The 22305-nt window shown below is 38.3% G+C and overlaps 5 protein-coding genes across 7 annotated transcripts in view; 3 read left to right on the top strand and 2 right to left on the bottom strand.

The window, feature by feature from the left end:
* Positions 1-22305, bottom strand: part of LOC123315410 — a 41437-nt gene that overhangs the window by 7041 nt on the left and 12091 nt on the right. The window contains exon 1 of one of the 3 annotated variants that reach the window (XM_044901094.1): positions 14651-14669. The exons of the other annotated variants lie outside the window; for them this stretch is intronic. The gene's annotated coding sequence lies outside the window, so the exon portion shown is untranslated. Of the gene's footprint in view, positions 1-14650; positions 14670-22305 lie in introns of those variants that run through there. 3 annotated transcript variants of the gene reach the window in all.
* Positions 8344-22305, top strand: part of LOC123315396 — a 43216-nt gene continuing 29254 nt past the window's right edge. Inside the window, exon 1 of the mRNA XM_044901067.1 lies at positions 8344-8421. The gene's annotated coding sequence lies outside the window, so the exon portion shown is untranslated. The remainder of the gene's footprint in view (positions 8422-22305) is intronic.
* LOC123315394 (GPI ethanolamine phosphate transferase 1-like) lies at positions 9994-12601 on the bottom strand. Its single transcript, XM_044901062.1, has one exon. The coding sequence runs from the start codon at positions 12554-12556 to the stop codon at positions 10037-10039; it is 2520 nt and encodes an 839-aa protein (XP_044756997.1). The 5' UTR covers positions 12557-12601; the 3' UTR covers positions 9994-10036.
* LOC123316046 (beta-1,3-galactosyltransferase 5-like) lies at positions 14542-15612 on the top strand. Its single transcript, XM_044901956.1, has one exon. The coding sequence runs from the start codon at positions 14542-14544 to the stop codon at positions 15487-15489; it is 948 nt and encodes a 315-aa protein (XP_044757891.1). The 3' UTR covers positions 15490-15612.
* Positions 19705-22304, top strand: LOC123316045 (androglobin-like). The gene is made up of 8 exons (XM_044901955.1): positions 19705-20212; positions 20264-20415; positions 20473-20740; positions 20906-21259; positions 21311-21509; positions 21695-21801; positions 21878-22090; positions 22144-22304. The coding sequence occupies exons 1-8, from the start codon at positions 20044-20046 to the stop codon at positions 22302-22304; spliced, it is 1623 nt and encodes a 540-aa protein (XP_044757890.1). The 5' UTR covers positions 19705-20043.

Here is a 22305-nt window from a genome sequence, read left to right as displayed (position 1 = left end):
GGCTTTGGGAGGCTGAACGATTAGTCATTAGGAGGAGTCTTGGAATTATCAGAAGATGATGTATAAATTCATCATCAAAGTTGGCAAAAGTTTGGAAAAAACATATCACTTGAATAAAACCATAACTCTTCGTTGAAACATCTGTCCCAAGGATACGCTGAACCCTTCTGCAGGTTCCAGGTGTACCTCATTACTAGCATATTCTCTTGATACTAATTACAATCCACCCCTGCCTTCCAACGAACCTATAGAAGTTTGCATTAAACTACTTCATTCATCCTCAAAGAGGCCTATCCGGTTTTTCCGAGTGCGGAAAACAGAAGGGCTCCCATCTTACGTCCTTGTAGTTCTCTCTACCGAACATCTCTCCACTTTTAATTAGGCTTTGGACGCTCCACGAAACAAATGGTGAAAACTTGATTTCTTCTCTTCCTACATTGTTTCGTTCAATTTTCATAAAGGAAATTACTTCGTTAAGATTGATACGGATATTTGTTGTACGAAAGAGGTTCATGGAGAGGACGAGTAGTCCATTAAACTCGGAATTTATTCATTATGGCCGAAGGTGCGCGGTAAAACTGAAAGAACGGAATTAGAGGAGGGTTAGGTCTGATGGAGTTCTACTTTCTTGTGAATGGTCAAAGGGATGAATATTCATAAATTGAGGAAGAGGGAGACTATTAGATATTTTATCCAATCTCGAGAAAATTCGTTCTGGTTGAAAAATTGCAAAATTATGCTTCCAAAATTTCATTCAGTGTTTGCTTTCGCACGAGTAACCGAGAGGTGAGGCATAAAACGATTTTTTAATAAGGCTCATTACTATAACACAATGGAGTCATTGCTGTATTTCTGAACATCACACGCTACACATCGTTTCTCATATTTTTGGTGGTACCACGAATCTGCAAGTTTCAATATGATTTTATACACAGAATTTGCATTTAGTTTCACTTCCTCATTTTGACAAATTGAAACTCGTATGATTCCATATGAATGTAAGGTGAGGCAACTCATTTCTCCTATAATTTCATCCAACTATCCAACGCTAACCACGAACAAGGCAGTCTTCCGCAGTTTGATGAAATGGTCGAGAGACTAATCGAGCGATATCGAGTCTGTTGCCAATCGAGGGCAATTCCTTTCTCAGGGGAAAATATAGCAACCTCGTTAGTCAAAGCATGCTTATTCGTTACGCATATGGAAATTCGTGGCATCTTGATAGGTCCCAGGTAATTGGAATTTCCTTGTCCCATCTTCCCTGGCCATTATCTGTCAGAGAATTAGTCTTCGACCCGTATAATCTACGGGATTGCGTCCAACTAGCAAAACGTTGCTACACTTGCAATCATTAAGGGGTTACGTGACTCGCTTAGAATTAATTAGTTCATCATGTAATTATAGGTTTTTCGAGATAGCATTTTGAAGACGACCACATCATTATACTTACCATCTAATTCTCTAATATTGTCTTCTTCAATCACTTTTTCTCATTCAAAATCAACTTGCGGATTTTCTGGATGGAAGTAGGTATTTCTGATTCAACGATAGGACTGGAGATTTTTTTGGATAGATTTTTGATAATCTAGAAACCCTATAGTTATGGATTTCGAAAGCATCGATTAACTGGCGATCTCCTGGGCTATTTATGTACCTACATACCTAGTTCTTAAAAATTCCATCCTCTCTGAGCGTAACAAATTGAATTGTAAATAGGACACATGTGACCTCGATATTTTTCCAATTCCCCAGCATATCTTCCAGGTCCTCCAGGCGGCATAAAACCGGCGGTGGTATCATGAGATACACACAGACGGTGGCACCGGCGGCGGTCGAATAAAAACGGCGAAATAGGACGTCCAGGGGATGTCAGGGGAATGTACATAGGTGCGGCGCACCCGGGAGAACGAAATGATAATCTCGGAAATTTAATGGGCGGCCGACTCTCGATCGTCCGAAGCGATGGGAAGTGCTCGTGCATTGTCCTGCCACGAGAAGAGGACACTTCCTGGTTCGTGAGAGATGACGGAGCCTGCAAAAAGGAACGGGTGAAACCGCGTCTGATACCCGGCATTGTTTCGGATTTCACGCTCAACTCTAGAAGCGAAATTAGATGTCACTCTGCGGGAGATGTAAGGGGTGGAGTAGGTGAAATAAGACGTAAATTAGTTTATTCCTGATATAACCACTTGAGTTTGAATGAACTCTGATAAGAGTCATAAACGAAGTACTCCTGAACCAATCACCGCTTCAGTGTGATAATGGAATGAAAACACAGTTATCATTATCTATACGATATAAATTAATCCATTATTACCGAAATGATTATGAGCAGTTAAGATCCAAGATGGAGCAATAGGTAACTTGGAGTGGGAAATATTTCGATTATTTCGACGAAAATACATTAGAATAATACTTTCATGCTCAACTTTATCTTCGCGACCAGTGCGGTATCCAGTCTTCGAACATTTGCTTCAGTTCTACTAGACTTAGAATTTGGCAATATGAGTATCAGTAAATTTCCATCAAACACGTGGTTAAGTCTTAAAGAAGTGTTTTAGTGTTGCTTTCCGTTGCAACGTCTAACCGTCTTGCATCGGAAACGCACAGTTTATGTTGCCTCTGCTGCTTCATTACCCCGGTCGCTAATAATTCCACAATTCTTGCTGATTATCGCTATTCGCTATGTTTTAATGAACGTATGAAGTGTGGGAATGCGAGAGTGTATGAATACGGTCCAAGAACCGGTAAAATTACGACATGCAAATAAAATTATAGTCGGGATAAGCTACGATCACTTTGTTTCAGAACACGTCTTCTCGATCCACCTAGCTCGTATGTACCTATATGTATTGAAGGTGCATATAAAAGTTGTTTCGACGACCTCTGAAAAATACAATCACCTTGGCGTGATAGTGCACGTAAGAGATCTCAAGATGGTGGAGGATGCAAATGCATCTCTTCTTCATAGAGGGGACCAATTGTTCGTAATGTAGTCTATGGTATACTTCTTGTGCCTGAAAGTCCCACTTGGTTCTGTGCTGTCCACTGGGATAGGAGTGGCAATTGTGGGACCTCGTATCAACCAGAGTCCATCCCTTTATGGAAGGACTTTGTCATAGTGCAAGCTGAACTATTCTGTTCGCCCACTAACTATTCCTGTAGTGAAAGGAGCTCCTCTCTGTCGACTTGTGGCATGTCTTCCCAACTACAACCGGACGAACAATGGACCACAAGGCCTCAGTGCAGGCCAGTGGAGGCACCACACGTAGAAGAAGTTCAAGTTCGTCGAAAAGTGTGAATATTCTTATACCCAGCAAATGTTTTTCTCGACCCATCTTATATTGCTCAATGTAATGAGAATAAATCTCCATTAATATCGATTAGAGGAGCTTAGAGCAGCGCGTTCACTCATGAATATGCAACGATTGAATAAACGAAGTGCAGAATAACTGTGACGCTCTGGAATCCGAACAAGGATGTTATTTTTACCATCGGAGGTGAATTAGATGTATTATGCAGCCAATTCCATTTGAGCGATTGAAACGTAGAGAGTTGCGTATACACCGGCATTTGAGAGAATAATGTCTAAAAATGGATAATTAAATAGCTGAAAATTCTCACATCTCGGGATTCAAGGAAGAAACATTTCCTACCTCGATACCTCTCAGAAAACGTCACAATCCTAATTCGGGATTGAAGAGGAATACTGTCATAGTTATTCTTCATTGCGCTCCGGAAATCTTACGAATTTATACCTTTCATTTTCGGACAGGTCATGATAAATCTGCAACATGCCCTGACAGTTTAGCCAATATGTGTGCAGGTCGAGTGCTGTCATCCATTCTCTCTTATTTATTTGCGAGTGTCATTTCCCCGAGTAACCAGCGGCGTTTCCTTGTATCGCGGGCATTAGCTGTACGGCACGACCCGACTCCGAGCCACTTTTCTATCCGATCCGATAAGAGCTTTTTACGTGCGTAAAATATGAAATATGATGAATTGTTGTGTTGTGAGAGGTTCCGAGGCGGCGATCTCGTTATCCGCCACCACATTATTCACGCGGGACCGTTGAGAACACGAACAAACAGTTTGATCCGATTTACAAGATCTCGTGAGAAAAAATTACTTACGCATTAAGAGGAAGACGGAAAAGGTTGCAAAAAAGGTAACTGTATGCAAATAGCTTTATAATATATTATGCAAGTATAGGTAACGTTGTTCGAAATTTCAATTGCCATATGGACGGATTACTGAAATTTGTTACCGGCGCATACGCCATTTTGAACGTTCAACTATGCCAAAGAAGCTATGAGTTATCAACATATCTTTCCTCTTTATCTACCGTCGTTTCGAGATATGAACTAGTTTGTGAATTTGTTCACGAATCAAGTGAGTTCTGAATTCGCAATTTCAACATTTCCGTGCAAAAGCAGGAGAAACTCCTCCATTATGACCTGGATACAGTGGCTCGATCGGATTTCCCACTCTATAACTCGTTTTATTCCATCGAATTCATTCAAATCCGGCATGGGATGCGAGGACGTATAGCCGAATTACCCTCATCGAGCTCAGAGTGTCTGTCGAGTTTTCCGACTTGACATTTCACGAGTTCGCAGGAAATGATGCGGAACTATCCGCAAATAACAGACAATGTACCGATGCTTCTGCAAAATTGACGGGTTCGGAGGGCTCAACTTTCGTTGATGCGATAAGAATTATTGACGACAGATGTTGTGTTCGGTTGACGGATTCGTTTTCACTCCATGGTGGATTCGATTTCAATTTATTGATAACAGAAACCATTTCGAGAACATTTCGAAATTAATAAGGCGAATACAATAAAAGGTCTTCTCAAATTTGTTTCAGTGGTTTTTCTATTTGTTTGGATATTTCGAGAATTATCTATAGATAGAGCTTCTAGTGTTTTAGGAGTGAAAAATTAACAATGATCTATTGATTTGAGGGACTGCGAATGATTCGTCAAATTGCTAATGGCAGCGATAACGGAGAGATAATTTGTTTCGACATAAACCGGAAGTTTGTCACGCTTTATTATGTCACACATTATGGTTTCGCTACTTCCTCATATCTCCCGAACTGTGGATGATAGTCATCGAGACGTGGCTTATTGCGAGCCTCTGAATTCTTCGGAAATTATACCCCGCCTAAACAGTTTACTCGGAAAATGTGATTTTTCATATTATAACGAACTTTTTATATTCCTTCTTTATTCTATTTTTGTTTGTATCAGCACATCGTTGTTTATTTTTCCTCTACATACCTATATCTCGCTCTTATCTTCTATTTCTTTACTAAAATCACCTTCTATGATGAATTAAGTACTCATTTCAGTCCTGAAAATTTAAGATGCACTTCTGTGCATGCAGATTCAGTACAATATATTAAAACTTGTTCGTATTTATTGTACTAGAAGCGGAATATGTAAAGACTAAGCATACACAGTGCTCTATCGCTCTGTTAATATGAATTATTTCATAAAAAAACGGAGAGAACGTATTTATGAAATCTGGTACGGATATTTGAAGAACATGAGACAAAATTTACGATCAACCATAAAACGTGAGTCCAAGAAATTCATTCAGCAAAATTAATGAGACTTTCTTCTGGAGCAATTTGTGATGTGTTCAATAAAGCAATTCGCCCGCATAAACTGGCGTACCTATACGAGGAAAAAAAATCGAAATTCACCGGTGCGCTGCTCGGTTCGGTTTCACACTTGAATTTCATAACGAGTATAATTTCGTCGAATTCGTTCGTTAGTCCGCATAACAAATGTACATAATTAAATCGTGTTTGAAGTGGGTATCACGGAAAATCCGTTACCTGAACCTACACAGGATAATAGTTTACGGCTGTTTGAATAACTGCAATAGCAAACTCTAGCGTATGATAACAATACTTGTTACATAGACGATCTCCAGCCTGACCCAGTCGACATACCTATCTGACATTTTCAGGAGAGAGATTCTGAAGCAACCTGAGCTTGAACCGATTCTGGTGTATGAGTTGTGGTCTCAAAAAGTGGCAAATATGCAAATAAACATCGCTTTAATCCTACAGTTTATAAAATCTAGAAATGACGAAACGTGGTGGCTTTCAACTGGAATAAACCAACTGGTTCATGTCGAAGAGCGGGTGCCTTCAAAGATAAATTTACATAAAACTAGGTTTTTATCGTACTGAAACACATCTCGCCGGAGAATAAAAGAGCGACTGCCTTCCGTCAGAAGAGCTGAGCAATTTGAAATTCAAATGAGTATTCGAAATATAATTGCCGCAGTTTTTCTTGCTTCAGTTCGCGTTTTCAAAGACATCTTTTCTGGGTCATTCTCTTTGTGTGAAAGTTAATGAAAATGCTTTATTAAAAGTGATTCATTCGCTCGCTTCGCATCACGAAAATATTTAGTTGAATATGTTGAAATCTGAACGAAACTCTAGGTGTGCAGATGGAAGTAATAAATACGCAGATACAGGTTGATATATACAAAACGATTCAATCAAATGACCAACGGCACAAGGACCAAATTCACAACCCCCGTGCCATTTCAATGTTGAGAAATGTGACAACCGATTCATATCGCAAATGGATATTCGATAAATCATGGTTCGACCTGCGTTGTTCTACAATGATGACGATGATCATTTCAATCAGTTGCATCTGATATATTAGAGGAAACCGACATATATTTCGCTTGATCCTCATGGTGCTAATATGTTCTAGGCACAATTTTCCTGTGTAGGTTTAGCCTATATTTTCGAAACCTTATACCCACAAATCTTTTTTATCAATCATATTTTCATGCGTTATTTGCATTCTCAGAAAATTTGAATTTCATTGCACGTAGAATGTGTACATGTCTATCAAAAGGAATAGAATCTCCCAAAGACTTTTTCAACGGGTAGGGTCTCCACAGTACCGTTGTCGCTCATCCAAAAAAGGCGTGCAAATGCAGAGAAGATATACCTACAAGGTAAGGACCACGATGTCATTAGGTCGACTGTATCAGTTGGAACAACGGGCCTGACCAATTACCTTGATCACGATGAACGCAATTGCAAGCGTAGCTCACAGCGAATACGTGATATGAGGGACTCTAGAACAATAGACAAGGTTCAGAGCGAACTATGCTAAACCTGTTCACTCTGGAATTTGGGGATTTCCTTATAAGGACGGACAGAGCGTGAGAAGAGTACAGAGTTTGACCAAACAAAAATCGATAATATTGTAAGGAAATTATCATGCATGAGCGGTTCTGGAACCCGAATCAAACCAAACCTGCAAAAATATAATCAGTGACCAGTAGTTTAGAACAATTTACACACAAATGATACGTCATAATTACTTCAAAATGAAAAAAACTCAAGATGGAAAGACTCGGACAGGAAATTCACTGTACTTATATCCACTGGATAAAGATTGGATACCTGAATCAGTTATTCGTTGTAAACAACTTCAAATTGGTGTTGTACACTCTTTGAAAATTATTCCAGATCGAAAGCTCTTTCCGTAATTGAACTAATTCCCATAAAAAATATACTATCTCATCTTGAATAATTTCATCTACATATCTTAAGAGCTTGAAATAATTTTGCACCTCGATGAAAACTTCCTTCTCTATGATAATTTAGCACGATATTTGAGTTTTTATATAATTACACAAAAAATTCAAGACTAATTAAAGAACTCTTTCGAACAATGTGGTAATGGACGCTTCTTTAGAAGCTTTCAGGTCATGTAGTAGGTCCAGAATTAAAGAAATGTTGCATATTTAGCGCTAGCCTTTAGAGTTTAGTTGTGAAAACAAATGCGAATTAAATAATTCGCTTAACTGTACTGAAATTTCCACTCCTACAAGTTGGCAGGCAATCGAGAACAGTACCCCTCGCAATAAACCGAATCGTGTCCCACATTTTCACCATTTGCATCTGAACGACTGTTATCCCGTTAAAATGGCGGATATATCAGGTATGTGGGATCTTACTATGTCACGAGCTGTGAAAATGGACTCTCTATTATCTCACACTCATCGGAATGAGGAACCACGATATCAATCACGCATTTCGTGATTTTATTTCGAAAATTGAGCAGCTCTCCACTCATTTTGGGCTGTGAAAACCAACAATATTCAAATATCGATTGAAGCATGATTTAGGAGGATTTTCTCTGTGAATATCCGAAACACTATAAACTTTTGAGGTTTCGTATATATTTACTACCGTTCAAGAAAAGCCACAACAGCTATGTGAGTAGTGATTAACATATCGATGAGAGTAGTTCGGAATATTTGAAGCGAACAGTGTGCATTCTAGATTTGACGCTCCATTGCGTCAAAATAATTGAAATGAAATTCCTCCAGAGATTACCTTTCTGGTGGATGTCAGTTATGATGGCAGTAGGTAGGTACTGAGACTGGTGACCCACTGACATCTAAGCTAATCAGCCGTAAATGTAACCGTTCTGATTTTGAATAATTATGTTTGCACGAATAGACTAACCTATACGTATATTCGCTAACAGTTAAGCACTTCTTGTTAATTTACTTCTTGGCTCCAGTTGACTGTAATAACTCTGGTGGTACGAAGACCAATGAAGCTTTCGCGGATATGAGTCAATGAGGGGCTCAGAGTTCTACTTATCTTTATTTTTATCAGAGTAGATCAGTTTAACTAATCTACTACGTTGGTTTCCATAACAGACGTGTGATTTTTCGAAGTTTCTTTTTCCACTTCACAGAATTCGTTCGCCATTTTATGTTGGACTCAATATCGAGAAGTGTTAAATTACCTCAAGGAAGCCCATGAGCGATGTTAGGTTATTACCTATAAGTGAAATTTCCAATGGAAATTTCAGAAGGAACTGCTTCAGTGCTATTTACTATTGGATAATGTTCGCTATAAGATGCAAGTCCTACAGATTCGAGAGTCGAGCTCGAGAACGAATCACAAAAAGTCTCAAACCGGATCCACTTCAGTTGTTCTTTCTGTTGTTTTTTTTCTGCATGGTCTTCCAGAATCGAATTGAAAGTTAATCCGATCATCCGATGCCTAGGAAATGTTTGATCTTTTCTTGTCTCCTTATCGGATGCCACGATGTCGACGTCGTTTTCATTCAGAAGAATCTGCTTCGATCGAACATGCAAAATTAATTCCTTTGTCGAGCTCAATTACGTCAGGAATGATTCGGATGCAACATGGCTGATGTAATCCTGGATGATGGCATGAATAATGAATACGGAATGAATTGGATACAGATCGCTGTCGGCCGTGAATATCGACAGAGGGCACGAGGTCAATAGTCAATTCCATCCAGCGACTGGCCATCCTCTGCCATTTGAAACAATGCGACAAGCCAACTGGGATATAATATATGGACGGAACGAACAGGAAACGAACAAAGCTGAAACAAGTGTGTCTGCGGCCTTTTCTGTGTCGTAGGTCATGCACGAATGCATGCCGACGACGAAGACGTTGGACTTGGCAGCGTTGTCGACGTGACGCCAGCAGGTTATTACCGTACTATGATCTTTTGCTCGATCTGAGATCGTTGAAATCCTTCTTGCTGCTGTCTTGGCCGCCGAGTATTCAAAATGTCGTCCACCAGGATATTGATCGAATACGCAGGATCAAATTTCCAAGAATTTGCATCTTCAACTGTCGAACACACTCACAACACCATCTACTCATAGCTGATATATTTCTTTCTTTTGCTATCATTGCCCCTTACATCTTTTTTATACAAATACTATATCTACTATACTATAAACAACAATGTCCTCATGATACCTAATCCGATTGAAGAGATGCTTGAAGAATATATGCCAAATGTTGCTTGAAATACAAAGTCGGAAGAATGAGGACAAGAAGCAGGTCATGGATATTCCAAGTATATTTATTCCTTGAAAAGTCTCGCACTTTTCGAAAAATTGGTTTATTAGTTATTTTGCTTGACTAGATTCATAAACAGAAATATTTTTACACAAAACTTAATCTTTATTCAAAATACATAAGTATATCAATGGCAGTCCAGTATGAAATAAAATTTTCCAAAGAGATCTGAAGATCCTATATTCATTAAAAAATATGATATAAAACTAAAAAACATTGTTGCGAGAGGAAAAAAATTCACGATATTGAACCTTACAAAACTTAACCCTATCTCCGACCAAGAGCCCTCATTCTGAATAATACATATAAAATGAAAAATCATGGAGCTAAAAAATACTTCTATACAAGTAAAACAGAAATTCTGATCCACTCCTGTCCTAGATACGATATAATTGAATATACAACCAGTAAAGATCATTGTCGTGAAGAGTTTGAATGAGTAAATTAAATCCAGCTGAATGGTTGGTTCAGTGAAAGGAATATTTATCTTCCAATAGTTAATTATTCCTAAGAAACCCAACATACTCACTCCTATCAGAATCCAGAAATTTCTGAAATTCACAAAACCTCGCGACTTCAGATGTTGAGTTTCCACGATTTTCCAAGTGAGCAAGAACATCGTGAAGAAGGTGAGAAATATTAGGGCGAACGGTTTCGCTTCAATCATGTAAACGGTTGCGAAAGCCATGAAGATTGTTACCATCCTCACATCAGGCATTTTCATTGAAAAAGGAATGAGAATAATTGGAATGAAACCAATGTAAAAAACGTAATCTTCATGACCTTTGATCTGGAAAAAACTAACAAAACTCATGGAGAAAGAGCAGAATAATTGGATCGAATTGATTATTATCTGAAGTTTCGTCAAAACTGAAGATTCGCTGGAATCGAAAAAATTTCGAAAAATACAGCCTATCAGGAAATGCCAAATGAAAGAACCTATTATATAATAATTCGTCCCATCCATGTTCCATTCGATGTGTGGTGTGATAAGAGGGAAACCTGATAGAATCAAACAAAGGACAAACCAAACATTTCTGAATTTATCCTCTTTCAAATTTTGTCCTTCAAAAAACAATATGGGAGCCATCGAAATAACTGTATAAGAGAGCAGCGAACGTAAATATAAAGCAAGAAAGATTGATAATATGAACAAAAAGAATACGCACATCTGAGATTGAGGAGGAAAGTCGAGGATATTTTTGGATATGCTGTTGATTTTTTTTATGCTAGTGAGGCATATACAAAATGTGCCGAAAGGGAGAACACATAAAAGAGGGAATATATCAAAAAAGCAATGCATTAATAGAATAAATGCGTGGAAACTTACAAGCAAAACAGCCGGAAGAACACGGTTTTCCTTCTCTTTGACATTGTTCGGTATTAATCTTAACAACAAATATAAAATCCAAAAGAAGAGATAAATCAAAGAAAGCGCTAAAATATCACAAACGAAATAAAATCGGACTTTATCGATGGCTCCTAAAATTTCATTGTACATAAGTTCACATCTCTTGAAGGATTCTTCAAAACTTTGAACGTTCCCTTCCAGAAATTTGGCCAGGGTTTTTTCTAATCCTTGAATATCCAAAATACTCCTTTCTATCAACATATTTTTGGACAAACGTTCTCTTTTTGCCTTGAAAATGTTAAGTATTTGAATCAAGTTCTGTGAGATAAGTTGAAGTTTCGTGGTGTTATCTGCATCGAGGTAAGCTACTGGCAATTTGCCATATGAGTTGGTTGGAAAGTGGATACCCAGTAGAACGGCAATGAGGGGAGCTATATCGATATTGGACACATCTTTACGTTCTGTGTTTATTTCTATTCCTGCACCCCATGCTACGAATGGCGTTAATATACAATCCTCCACGTTAGAACCGTGTCCTTGTTTGAACATGCCATGATCAGATGTGAATAAGAAAGTGGTCAAGTCGTCCTTGAAAGTTTTTTCGATTATATTCGATATTTCCTGTACCTTCTTGTCCACGTCAATCAAAGCCTTCGAGTAGTTTTCAGGGTGATGATGACCATAAGCATCCATGTCAGGGAGAAGAACAACAATCAAATTTTTGGAACCGGTTAAATTGTATGTCTTTTTGGAGTCGTTAAAGGTTTTTCTGAAGGTAGATAGAGTCAATTCGTCCCCAATAGGTTTTTCCGTGTAAGTATAAGGTCGGGGTGAAAATATTTCAACATTAGACGTGGCATATTTGCCGAAAATAGTTCCCATACGGTCCGAACCCGCAAAAACCCAAGCGTGATTGCTTTGTTCCATAACGCTATCGTACCTCACTGGATACTGACGGAAATTGCTCACAATGGCTCTTGGATCTTCTCGGAACCCGGCTACGATAGCTACGTGTCCAACTCTTGATTCTGTTGGAGCTTTTCCTCTGGAAACTCCCCAAGAAGCCTTATTTTTCCTTAAATATGTGAGGAATGGGGTGTAACTATCGATTCTTTCGAAGACGGCGCTTGCTTTCAGGCCATCCACTACGATCAGAACAACTCTCTTAGCTGCAGGCTTGCTTGTCGAATTCGTTAATGGCAAATCTAGTTCGATGATACTTCTGAAGTAGGAGTCTATAACGGCTTTCAGTAGGAACAAATGAACGAAACAGGATATTAGGAAATACAAGAACATTTTGAAGAGTAGTTCCAAAATTCGAAATTTCAATCACTGACAAGATGTTTCTATGAAGTGTCATCTTTACGATCGATGCCTGCCTGAAATATCGCTTCAATGTTTTCAATAAGAATACATTTTTGCCTCACTCAGAGGCTGTACATTCCGATATTTTTCTGGATATAAGATATATAGGCTTCTCCGAAAAAATTTTCCTAGAAATAATGCATAAATAAATACATGCACTGAAAATATCCATAATAGGTTTTTCGGGATGCTTCAATATAGAGGTTGATATAGTATCAAATAATGTACCTACTAAAACATCTTCCAAAGATAAAAGTGTGCATTAATCATTACATTAGAGCAGGACTTTGCAGCCTACATCCCTAATCCTCGCAAAAACGGCCCAGTTATATATCCCATCCCTCGGCCTGTCAAAAATAATCCATAATCCTTCGCACTGAGTCTGTCGAGGACTAACATGTCAAAAGTATATGGCAAGATGACGCCGTTGAGCTGTTCCTAAAAAAATCGATGGCAAATTCCAGCTTTCGCCGAGGAATATAATCCAAACTCCCTCAGGACAAGTTCCACGCGTTTGACTCACTCGGATGCTGTTTATATCGTCTGTTTTGTCCGATAATTCGAATAATCATAAAATAATTTATATCCCATCAATGGGTATAAAAATCATCATGCGCGAGCACACAGTAGATACGAAGAAGCTATTAGTTCTGGCTCTCGCTTGCAAGAACGAAACTATATCATCAAGAAGAAAACCGTCATTTTACTACTATGTACAACGTAATTGAACTCGCAGACTTGTATGAGGTCCCGTTCTAATAGGGGCAGATGAAATCATTATTGTTATTATTGCCGAAGAATTCTACAAGATTAACTTTAGATTCGTTTAATTGAAAGGATGCTTGAGAAAGTATAAGTTACGGAATGCTATTTTTTCAATTTCAAAATATGTAGATATTCATTTAAATTTACAAACAATATCAATGCAGGGATCATCGAACTTTTCTGTAATTTTGACTCGCCAAATCTTCACACCGTCTAGATCCCCCTACTGTTAACCAAAGCCATTAGTTCCCTTAAATTCGAGGAAACGTTTTGGTCATCCGAGCACAAATTCATTTAAAATTAGATCCGCCACTCTACGTGACAGTGTCGCAGGTATTTTCCGCAGACCAAAAAATAAACGGGAATTCTTACACGGTGAATTCGTCATGCGATTAAGGTATATGAAAAAAAAATCAACCAACCTATTCATTTCTACATTATTTGAGTTTCGACAACTCTAAAGCGATAAATAATTTGAACAGCATTAGTTTGAAGAAATAATCAATGCGATTAACGAAGAAAATTATTCGCATGGTGAATGTGATCCGTGACTAAGCATCTCGCTATATCGTCATTCATTAGGGCATTTTCTGAAATTTATTCCAGATATGCATTAATCTTGACTGAATTCGTGTTTGGCGAATGATACCTAAGTGCATATAATTATTTACAGTTAAACAACCTCATCTCAGAAGTTGATGAGGATATGCATAAATATAAATATTAACGTCGGCCTTTATTGCAAATCTATCCTGACACTGCTGAATTGATAGGAAACGTTAATATCCTGCTATCATTTCAGGAAATGATATTTCATATGAAAAAGTAATATATGAAATTTGTTATGCCACCTGCTCCACACTTTACACTATGTTAAGCTCCATTTTCGACTAAGCAAAGTTTGTTCCTCTTTCTACTCAGAGTTGCATCTATTTCAGTATTTAATTTCTCCGTTGCTAACCGATATTGATTAAAGCCATTTTTTCTACCCAAAAGTTGATTAAAAATAATGAATGTCATTATAAAATGTCATTCTTTTATGATATTCCGAAACATTATAAATGCGAGGTACAAGAAGTATTATCAATTCATCAGAAATCTTGCCGATTTTCCTCGTCATCTGTACGACAATATTCCAGATAATATACTTTATGCTTTACGAGTATGGTTCTCCTCTTCATGCAGAGTCCGTAGCACAATACAGAAAGGAATATGCAGTTAGCAATTTGAAATATTACGAGTATCCTGTTCATTTACTACCTTCTTCAGATTATCATAGATTGATAAACCTGAGTTTCACTTTCCATACTCTTAATTTAGACTGTGGACTGTCCAATCCATTCATTTTAGTTATCATCTACACAGCTCCGGAAAATTTTGCAAAGAGAAAGGTTATCAGACAAACTTGGGCTTCCAAGAGAAGTGATGTCCTTACACTATTCGCTCTTGGGGAAACAAGTGATCTAAAAATCAACTCTAGACTGCAGGACGAAAACAGGATCCATAAAGATTTCCTGCAGGGCTCATTCCAGGATTCCTACAAAAACCTCACCTATAAACACGTGATGATGTTGAAATACCTGATTTATCACTGTCCCGAGGCAAAATACCTGTTGAAGGCTGACGACGATATCTACATCAACCTGCCGGCTTTGTTGAACTTCCTGAAGGATGTATCCCCGATCGGAGCCAAGAATTTCCTGTTCTGTCCTCCGAACTATGCCAAAGTTGTCAGAAGTTTCAGACAGTATAGCTCGAAATGGAGACTCACATTCAAGGAATACCCACATAGGTATCATCCTCCTAGTTGTAATGGTTTCTTCTTCGTTTATTCGAAGAATGTAGCTTTTCAACTATATAGGCAGGCGCAGAATACGGAGTATTTTTGGCTGGAGGATGTTCATATCACCGGACATTTGTTTAAGAAGTTAGGTATAAATCATGTGAACGCGCGACCGTTTATGATAATCCAGAAGAAATTAGCGGAAATTATGAAGACTGGCGTTATCCATCCTTGGCCCTTTTATTTTTCCGGACCAGATCTGAGCGAAAATGAAATTGAATGGTTGAATGATTATGTTGTCAATCGTGAAGTGTGAGATTCTATGGCTCATCTTATGGAACCTATGATTTGTGTCCAAGGAGGCTAGAACTTCTCAATTCAAGATTAGACTTTTCCACTTTCAATGAAACAGTTTTTCTTCTCGTGGATATATTTTTCCTTTCCCTGAACAGTGTTTGTATGTTTCGATCTAACGGTGAATACAAGATATATCCGCATCTAGTACTAAGATCGAAAACGATCGAGTTTCCTTTCGGTTTTGCGGCCAATTAATCCGAATGTGCATCGTGCATGAATAAAATTCGCAACGCATTTCTGGTTTCGCGTCCGCCTTCGACAAAATTACCGACATTATACCTACGTAGATATCCCTGACATAGACTTAATTTTTTAAGTGAAGCATGATGAGCACTTTCCTCACTTCCTCTTCGGGATAATTGGAAGTCGTTTACAATGAGTTATAGAATGTTGTACCAGAAGATAGACGCTGAGCAATGTCCTCTAGTATCGCAGCTATTGGAACATTGGCGCTCCGGATCAATAACTGATTTTTCCGGGATAAATTCTGAATCGTCCAGCATTCTGACGCGAAATCAACTACAAACAAATGAATGCAACTTGAAAATGTGAGGGAGATGGAAGTTCAATAAATAATACTCGAATAGAAGGCAAACGCTTCACAATACATTGCTCATACGAAATGTGCACTTATCCATCTTTTTGTCATCGTGGAAATGTTGAAATCCGACCAAAATTAATATTTGTCAGATTTTATCGTTACTTCTGACAAATTACGAAAATTTACGATAAGATGCGGAAAACGAAAGTCAAAGAAGCAGTTGGAGATCGAGAAATATGATCAGTCAGTCACGATTAGTTTTTATTCCTTATTCGGTGGAGTGGTTGCAGTGCCCAGGTTGTGGTCCATGTGTCACAGAGGGTTCAACAACCAACAACAGCGGCATTGTCTTCTGAAGAACCGCTAGGTACGCACAAGTAGGAAGTTCGAATTTCGGCGATGCATGAAAATAACAACAATAAGCAATGGATGTGGCAAGTCAGTTATATGCTCGCAAAACTAAATTTGGGAGAAAGTAGCCGTGAATTAAAATCACCAAGTGTGAAGAGCACTCGCTGATGGAATCTGAAGCTACCTTCAAACAATTACTGAGGAAAGCATTGAACCTGAGATTAACCGTCTTTACAGCTATGTTACGTGTTTGTATTTAGGCCAAAGTATTTCATATATTTGTTGAATTTGGGCTGGTAGGTCTGTTTTGAATAGAACTTTTTGATAGAAGATAACACTATAGTTCTTCTTATTATAGCTTGCTTTATCGAAACATATTCATGTCAGCTGTTGATCTTGGATAATAATTAAATCATCAGATTGCCTCTTTTCTGAGGTCAAAAAGTTCTTAGGATGAATACATAGAACCACCTCAATATCGTAGCACTCGATTCTTATTTAGAATATGAGTGATTTTATCCGTTCTCAGAAGAGGATGCTACAATGCAATATATGTATATAGAATACAGAATTCTTACATAATTAATAACCGTAGTATTGTTTCATAACTGCAAGATAGCAACGGTTCTTTTTGTGTATAAAGTGCCCATTTCATTTGGATGTGCTGATGATCTGGAAGTTCCCAGCTTTTTGAATGAGATCGGTTCCCAGGCGAATTGCTCTAAAAACGCGAACTTCCCATCGGACGTTGATGAAAACATTACAATTTCCATGGATTGAGTAGATGTACTGCATATTTTGTTAAGGTCATCGATTGAACAAATCAATACGGCAACATTGATATTTCGAAAGATTTTTTTTGTATGATTGTTCATCGTGAGTTACTAAGATCTAATACCTTTAGCTGATCCAATTTGTAGAAAGCGTGCATGTGTATGCCTTCTACCCAAGCGATTGGTCCCTTTCATAGGTATTAGTTCTTAGTAACTCTGCATAAACTCACCATAAGTTAGCGATAATCAAAATGTGAACAAGTGAGCCATGTAACGAGTCCATCAGGTGGAAAAATGAGAATTACTTCATTTGAAGTTTAAGGCACCGTTCGAACTGCTCATTCGGGCTATCCTTAATCGCATTTTCCATCTGTCGCGGTCGTATATAACGCATAAATAGATGTTATCACAGTTTACGATTATGAACACAGTCGAAGCATTAAAGTTTTATATAGATTCCGGACAAGTCCTCGTTATGAAACCGAATTCTAGTGCTGGCTGGATGGAGGAGAAGGTCGATAAGTCCTCGTACGCATTCATGACTGTATTAACAGTACACAGAACGGTTGCAGTTGACAGGTGCTTGTAATAAAAATGACCCGATCTCGTCAATAGGTAGCTAGGTAGGTAGGTGAGTACTGTTATGTATTGCACTCTTCTTTTAATTCAAGTGATCCCATCTTTTTCGAAAGATCTTTTTCGACACGCGTATCTCCCAGAAAAAAGCATCGTAGATCTGAACGTGATACATATTCAAAAAAGTTACTCTTCAGTAATAAATTTCGAAATTTCGTCGACCTCAGTGTTTGGTCTTGACGAATTTTTTGAATATTTTGGCACTTAAACTACACACCTGGTCCCATTCAAGTTTCAGCATATCATTTAGTTCTACACTCAATGGTCATATACAACTAGCATAGTTGCAAAAGGGGGACAATAACACAGAAGTTACACTCAGGTTAACGCGGTCGAAGAAAAAAATATTTGCATGTTCCGAAAGTTAGCGGTGAACCAGTCGAGGTTAATCTTAATTCAAGACACATTTTTTTACCGCAACTACTTCAGGAATTGTCTGTGAGAAATATTCTTTATGGTGATGGCTACCGACACGGTTAGATTATGTTTGGGATGAATAACAATCTCATGAGAAAATCGAAAGAGAGGAATAGAATAGAGTTCCTCAACAATTCTTCGTTTTATGCATCAATATACCTATAATTAGCCATTTCTGTTTCTCAAATAGGTCCTTCTCCAGTATTTGAGATAAGTTACTATAATTATACATAAAACCTTCCCCTCCTGGCAAATTTGCTACGAATTTGAATATAATTTGTGAAATTTCTTAAGAATCCCAAAAAAAAACAAAAGTCCAATTTTCCATTAGACTCCCTCAATCAAAATGGACGGCATATTGATTCAAGGAAATCACTTGGAAATTCCAATTCCAGAACTGCTCCTAGTTGTTCTAGGATTCTTTCGAACTAACATTTATACGAGAAGGAAGCAAATTCAGTTTTATACTCGTGGTATATATTAATAAAGAGTAATGAGTCTACCGGTATACCCGTACAACTCAATGAGAGAGATTAAAAACGAATCCATGGAACTAGAAACTTATACGAACGCCATAATTCATAAGGAACCCAGTATTTACATCTGAAACCCGGGATGAGCTTGCGTATGTTTCCTCGGTATGTGCGAACGATATTTCAGGAATTGAAGAACGAACTATTCCAAGCTCTAGGGAAATCCCCACATTCCTTGTTTAATGAAATTACCTTTCAGTTATCTGAGCCGTTCAGAGCGCGCTTTTCAGGATTAATACACATTCTAAGGTGGCCAACAATTTCGCATCATTGCCAAAGTTCACTGGCTGTTGGCGCCATAAATCAACTGATCTGGTTAACTTTGAGAGTTTTTAAATTTTTTATGAATGTGGGTAATTTAATTAATCACCCATTGAGAACGGTTCAACTTTTGAAATAATTTCCCGGAAAAAGTTATGCCGAATGACGTGATTTGAAATTCGAGTTCTGCACAATTGAATCAAGAATATTAACAGTGTCTTTAACATAGATCGATCTCCTTGCTGCGATTTATAAGTGATATCTAACCGAACCCCCTTAAAGATTTTTTTATAGCAGATACCGCGTTGCATGAAGGTTCATTAAGAACACAGATCGACTATCTTATCGAAGGAGTCTATCTGCAAGCGTTACTGCAAGCCGGTAGCAACATCTGCTTCCACGCTCTGATAGATTATTTATTTTCATAACAGAGAAATAGGTGCGCTCCTTATAGTCGATGGCATTACGATACCATGCAGGCTTGCATAGGTTTTTTTGATCAGTCTCTTAATTTGCATGGCGAGCATTTAGATTGCTGAGGTAATGGGCAAAACACGAGTTTAATAGTTAAGATCTTCTTTTCTGTTCATTATCCCGTTAATCAGGCTATGTATTGACCTTTGAATTTTAACAAATTGATTACATCATGTGAAAAAAAAGGTTCCATACATTCCTTAATTTGCCTAATTTACACATATATTATTATGGTTAGAAAATCATGAATCATAGGAATTTTTCACGGCTTTTCGAGCTAGCTACCCGCGTTTTTCTACCCGCGCTTTAAACCCGCGCTTTTCTATCGGCGCTTTCTATCCACACTCGAAATTCATGCTAAAATTGGCACTTAGCTCTATAATGGTCCCCAATATACATACATAAAACAAAATTGATGAATATTCGAGGATAATTTCGAAAAATCTTTCATATTGACATAATCCTCTTCCTGCTATCAACTGTCTAGGCATGACATTTAAGTCTGATATTCTGGAATAGATTGAAGGATGTCGGAAAAGACGAAAAAGATGAACAAGTCTCGGAGAAATACCAGAGAAAAAACTTACGATTGGGTGACGTCGATTCCTGAACCGACGAACCCGAAAAATATATATTTTCCGGAATGGGTTGATGATGAAATCAATTTAATGTCGTCTAGTGCTTTGTCCCACATAGGTAGGTGAGTAAATGACACATCGAATCGAATTCTTTGTTATGTACCTCTAGGAAAACACAAGGAAAAATTAGAGAAAACTGACAAAAATGAAAAAAACGAAGATTTCTGGAGGCGTTTCGAGGATCCACAAGTTTTATTTCTTCCGTTTTGCCTACAAGATTTAGAGCAAGCCTGGAAAAGGCCCCCTGATATATTTCCCGATGTAAGAACAATTCTTATTCTTTTATCAAATACACCTAAAAGTTTCCAATCAATCCAGTACCAGTTCGTGATCTACACAGACGAATATGACTACTCGGACCTTCTCAGTGGCAGCGCCCACCTTGTTAATAGTTCCTTCATGCGGAGCTTTATATCGAGCATCCATAACCTGGAATACCTCGCTCACACCACCAATTTCGCTCAGGAAGCCACTACCCCCAAGTACATAGCTAACACAAGTGGTCATTGGAAACCTTGGCACCACGTCTACGGAGGAAGCAAAGTGGGTGCTGGCACCGTACACAGCCCTCAGGTCAATTCCATAGGTGAGAAAAAACATAACACAATACAACAAAAGATATAGTATATTTTTACTTTTTTCCGGACCCAAGCCGCGAAGGACACTAAACTATAATAATTATGCCAACTTGTTTTATTCCATGTCGGCATGGCTTGCTCTCATTGAAAAAAATCGTGATTAAAATTTCCAGGAAAATATTTCGTCCGTTTATTTTGGATGGGCGCCTGGAGAAAGGTAGTTATAGACGATTATCTGCCTGTGGACGCCACTGGACACGTTTTACTTCCATCCCTTCGAATACCGAAAAAGCCCATTTCCAATACTTTGATTGCTGGATCATCTTTTAGCGAAGCAAAAGAAAAACAATTAACGCATAAAACAGAGAAGGAGGTTCTTAAGCCGACTGTGGTACTTTGGCCCTTTCTACTATCGAAAGCACTGTTGAAAGTGGCCAACTTGACCATGAAGAAAGACGAGGAACTTCTGGATTTTAACATCGTCCATTGCTTAACCGGGTGGGTTTTACAAAAGTTGGAACTCGAGGGTGAGGAGTTTACATATTTTCTGCGATGAATTTAACCGATAAAATTCGTAGGATTACCATCAGAGGACGTCTGGGAAATTTGCAAGACCCACACAAAATTGTACTCTTGGACTGAACCGGAAGTGACGAAACAGCCTTCCAGCCTAGTGAAAGAAAAAAAAGACAAGAAGAAGGCATCGAAGGTGTTAGTACCAACATCAGAGACCACTGAAACGTCTCATTACTTGATGGCCCTCTGCAAAGATATGAGGTAAATTTTCCTCTCAACAGCGATGATATGTTTATCATTGAAAATTTGAGGCATAGTCGTACCTTGGCGCAAAATAAATCGTGCCAAGGTAGTGGTACCTTGACGCAATTCAGAGGAATCCCTACAGCTTTTCTAAATATAAAATGTTAATCACTATGTATCTAAGCAATAGACGTTATTTTCAGGTCTCTGAAGCAGAGCGCTGTTAACGGCGTGTCTCCTTGCTGGGGACATGAAATAGTCATCGACGAGTGCAGGGATATACCGTTGGAGCGGCCTGCACCTGATCCCGGTGAGCAAAAACTCCCATTTCGAGAAATTCTTCCGAACATGTAATTATTTATGGTTGAAAAATAAACTTTCTCCAGAATACCCATTATGGAAGAAATTCCGTTGGATGGAATGGGCAAAGTCGAAAGGATTGATCACCGATCCCGTGCCTATGGATACCACGAGATATCTAAGATGCGTGTCATCATTCAGAAAATTCACCAAACATATCGTCTATAAGGAATCGTCTCCAGATGATAAAGTTTCAACGCAATTTCCCCTGCGTAAAAGCTTAGCGGTATTACAAAAACGTCAGTTGATTTTGAGGCTTACTCGAATGAGCATTATACCGATAATATTTCAGAGCCACACGAAGAACGACACGGCGAAGATAGAGCAGTAACGGAGTTACATAGGCCGGACAAGTTTAGAGAGAATAATTTTTTTACAGAGCCAGATGCTAAAAATTTATGGATACGTTTCGACGACCTATGTTCGCAACTAATCAGCATCAACGTCTTCTAGA

Source organism: Coccinella septempunctata, chromosome 6 (assembly GCF_907165205.1).
Source record: "Coccinella septempunctata chromosome 6, icCocSept1.1, whole genome shotgun sequence".
Lineage (NCBI taxonomy): Eukaryota > Metazoa > Arthropoda > Insecta > Coleoptera > Coccinellidae > Coccinella > Coccinella septempunctata.
This window is presented reverse-complemented; position numbering and strand designations above follow the sequence as displayed.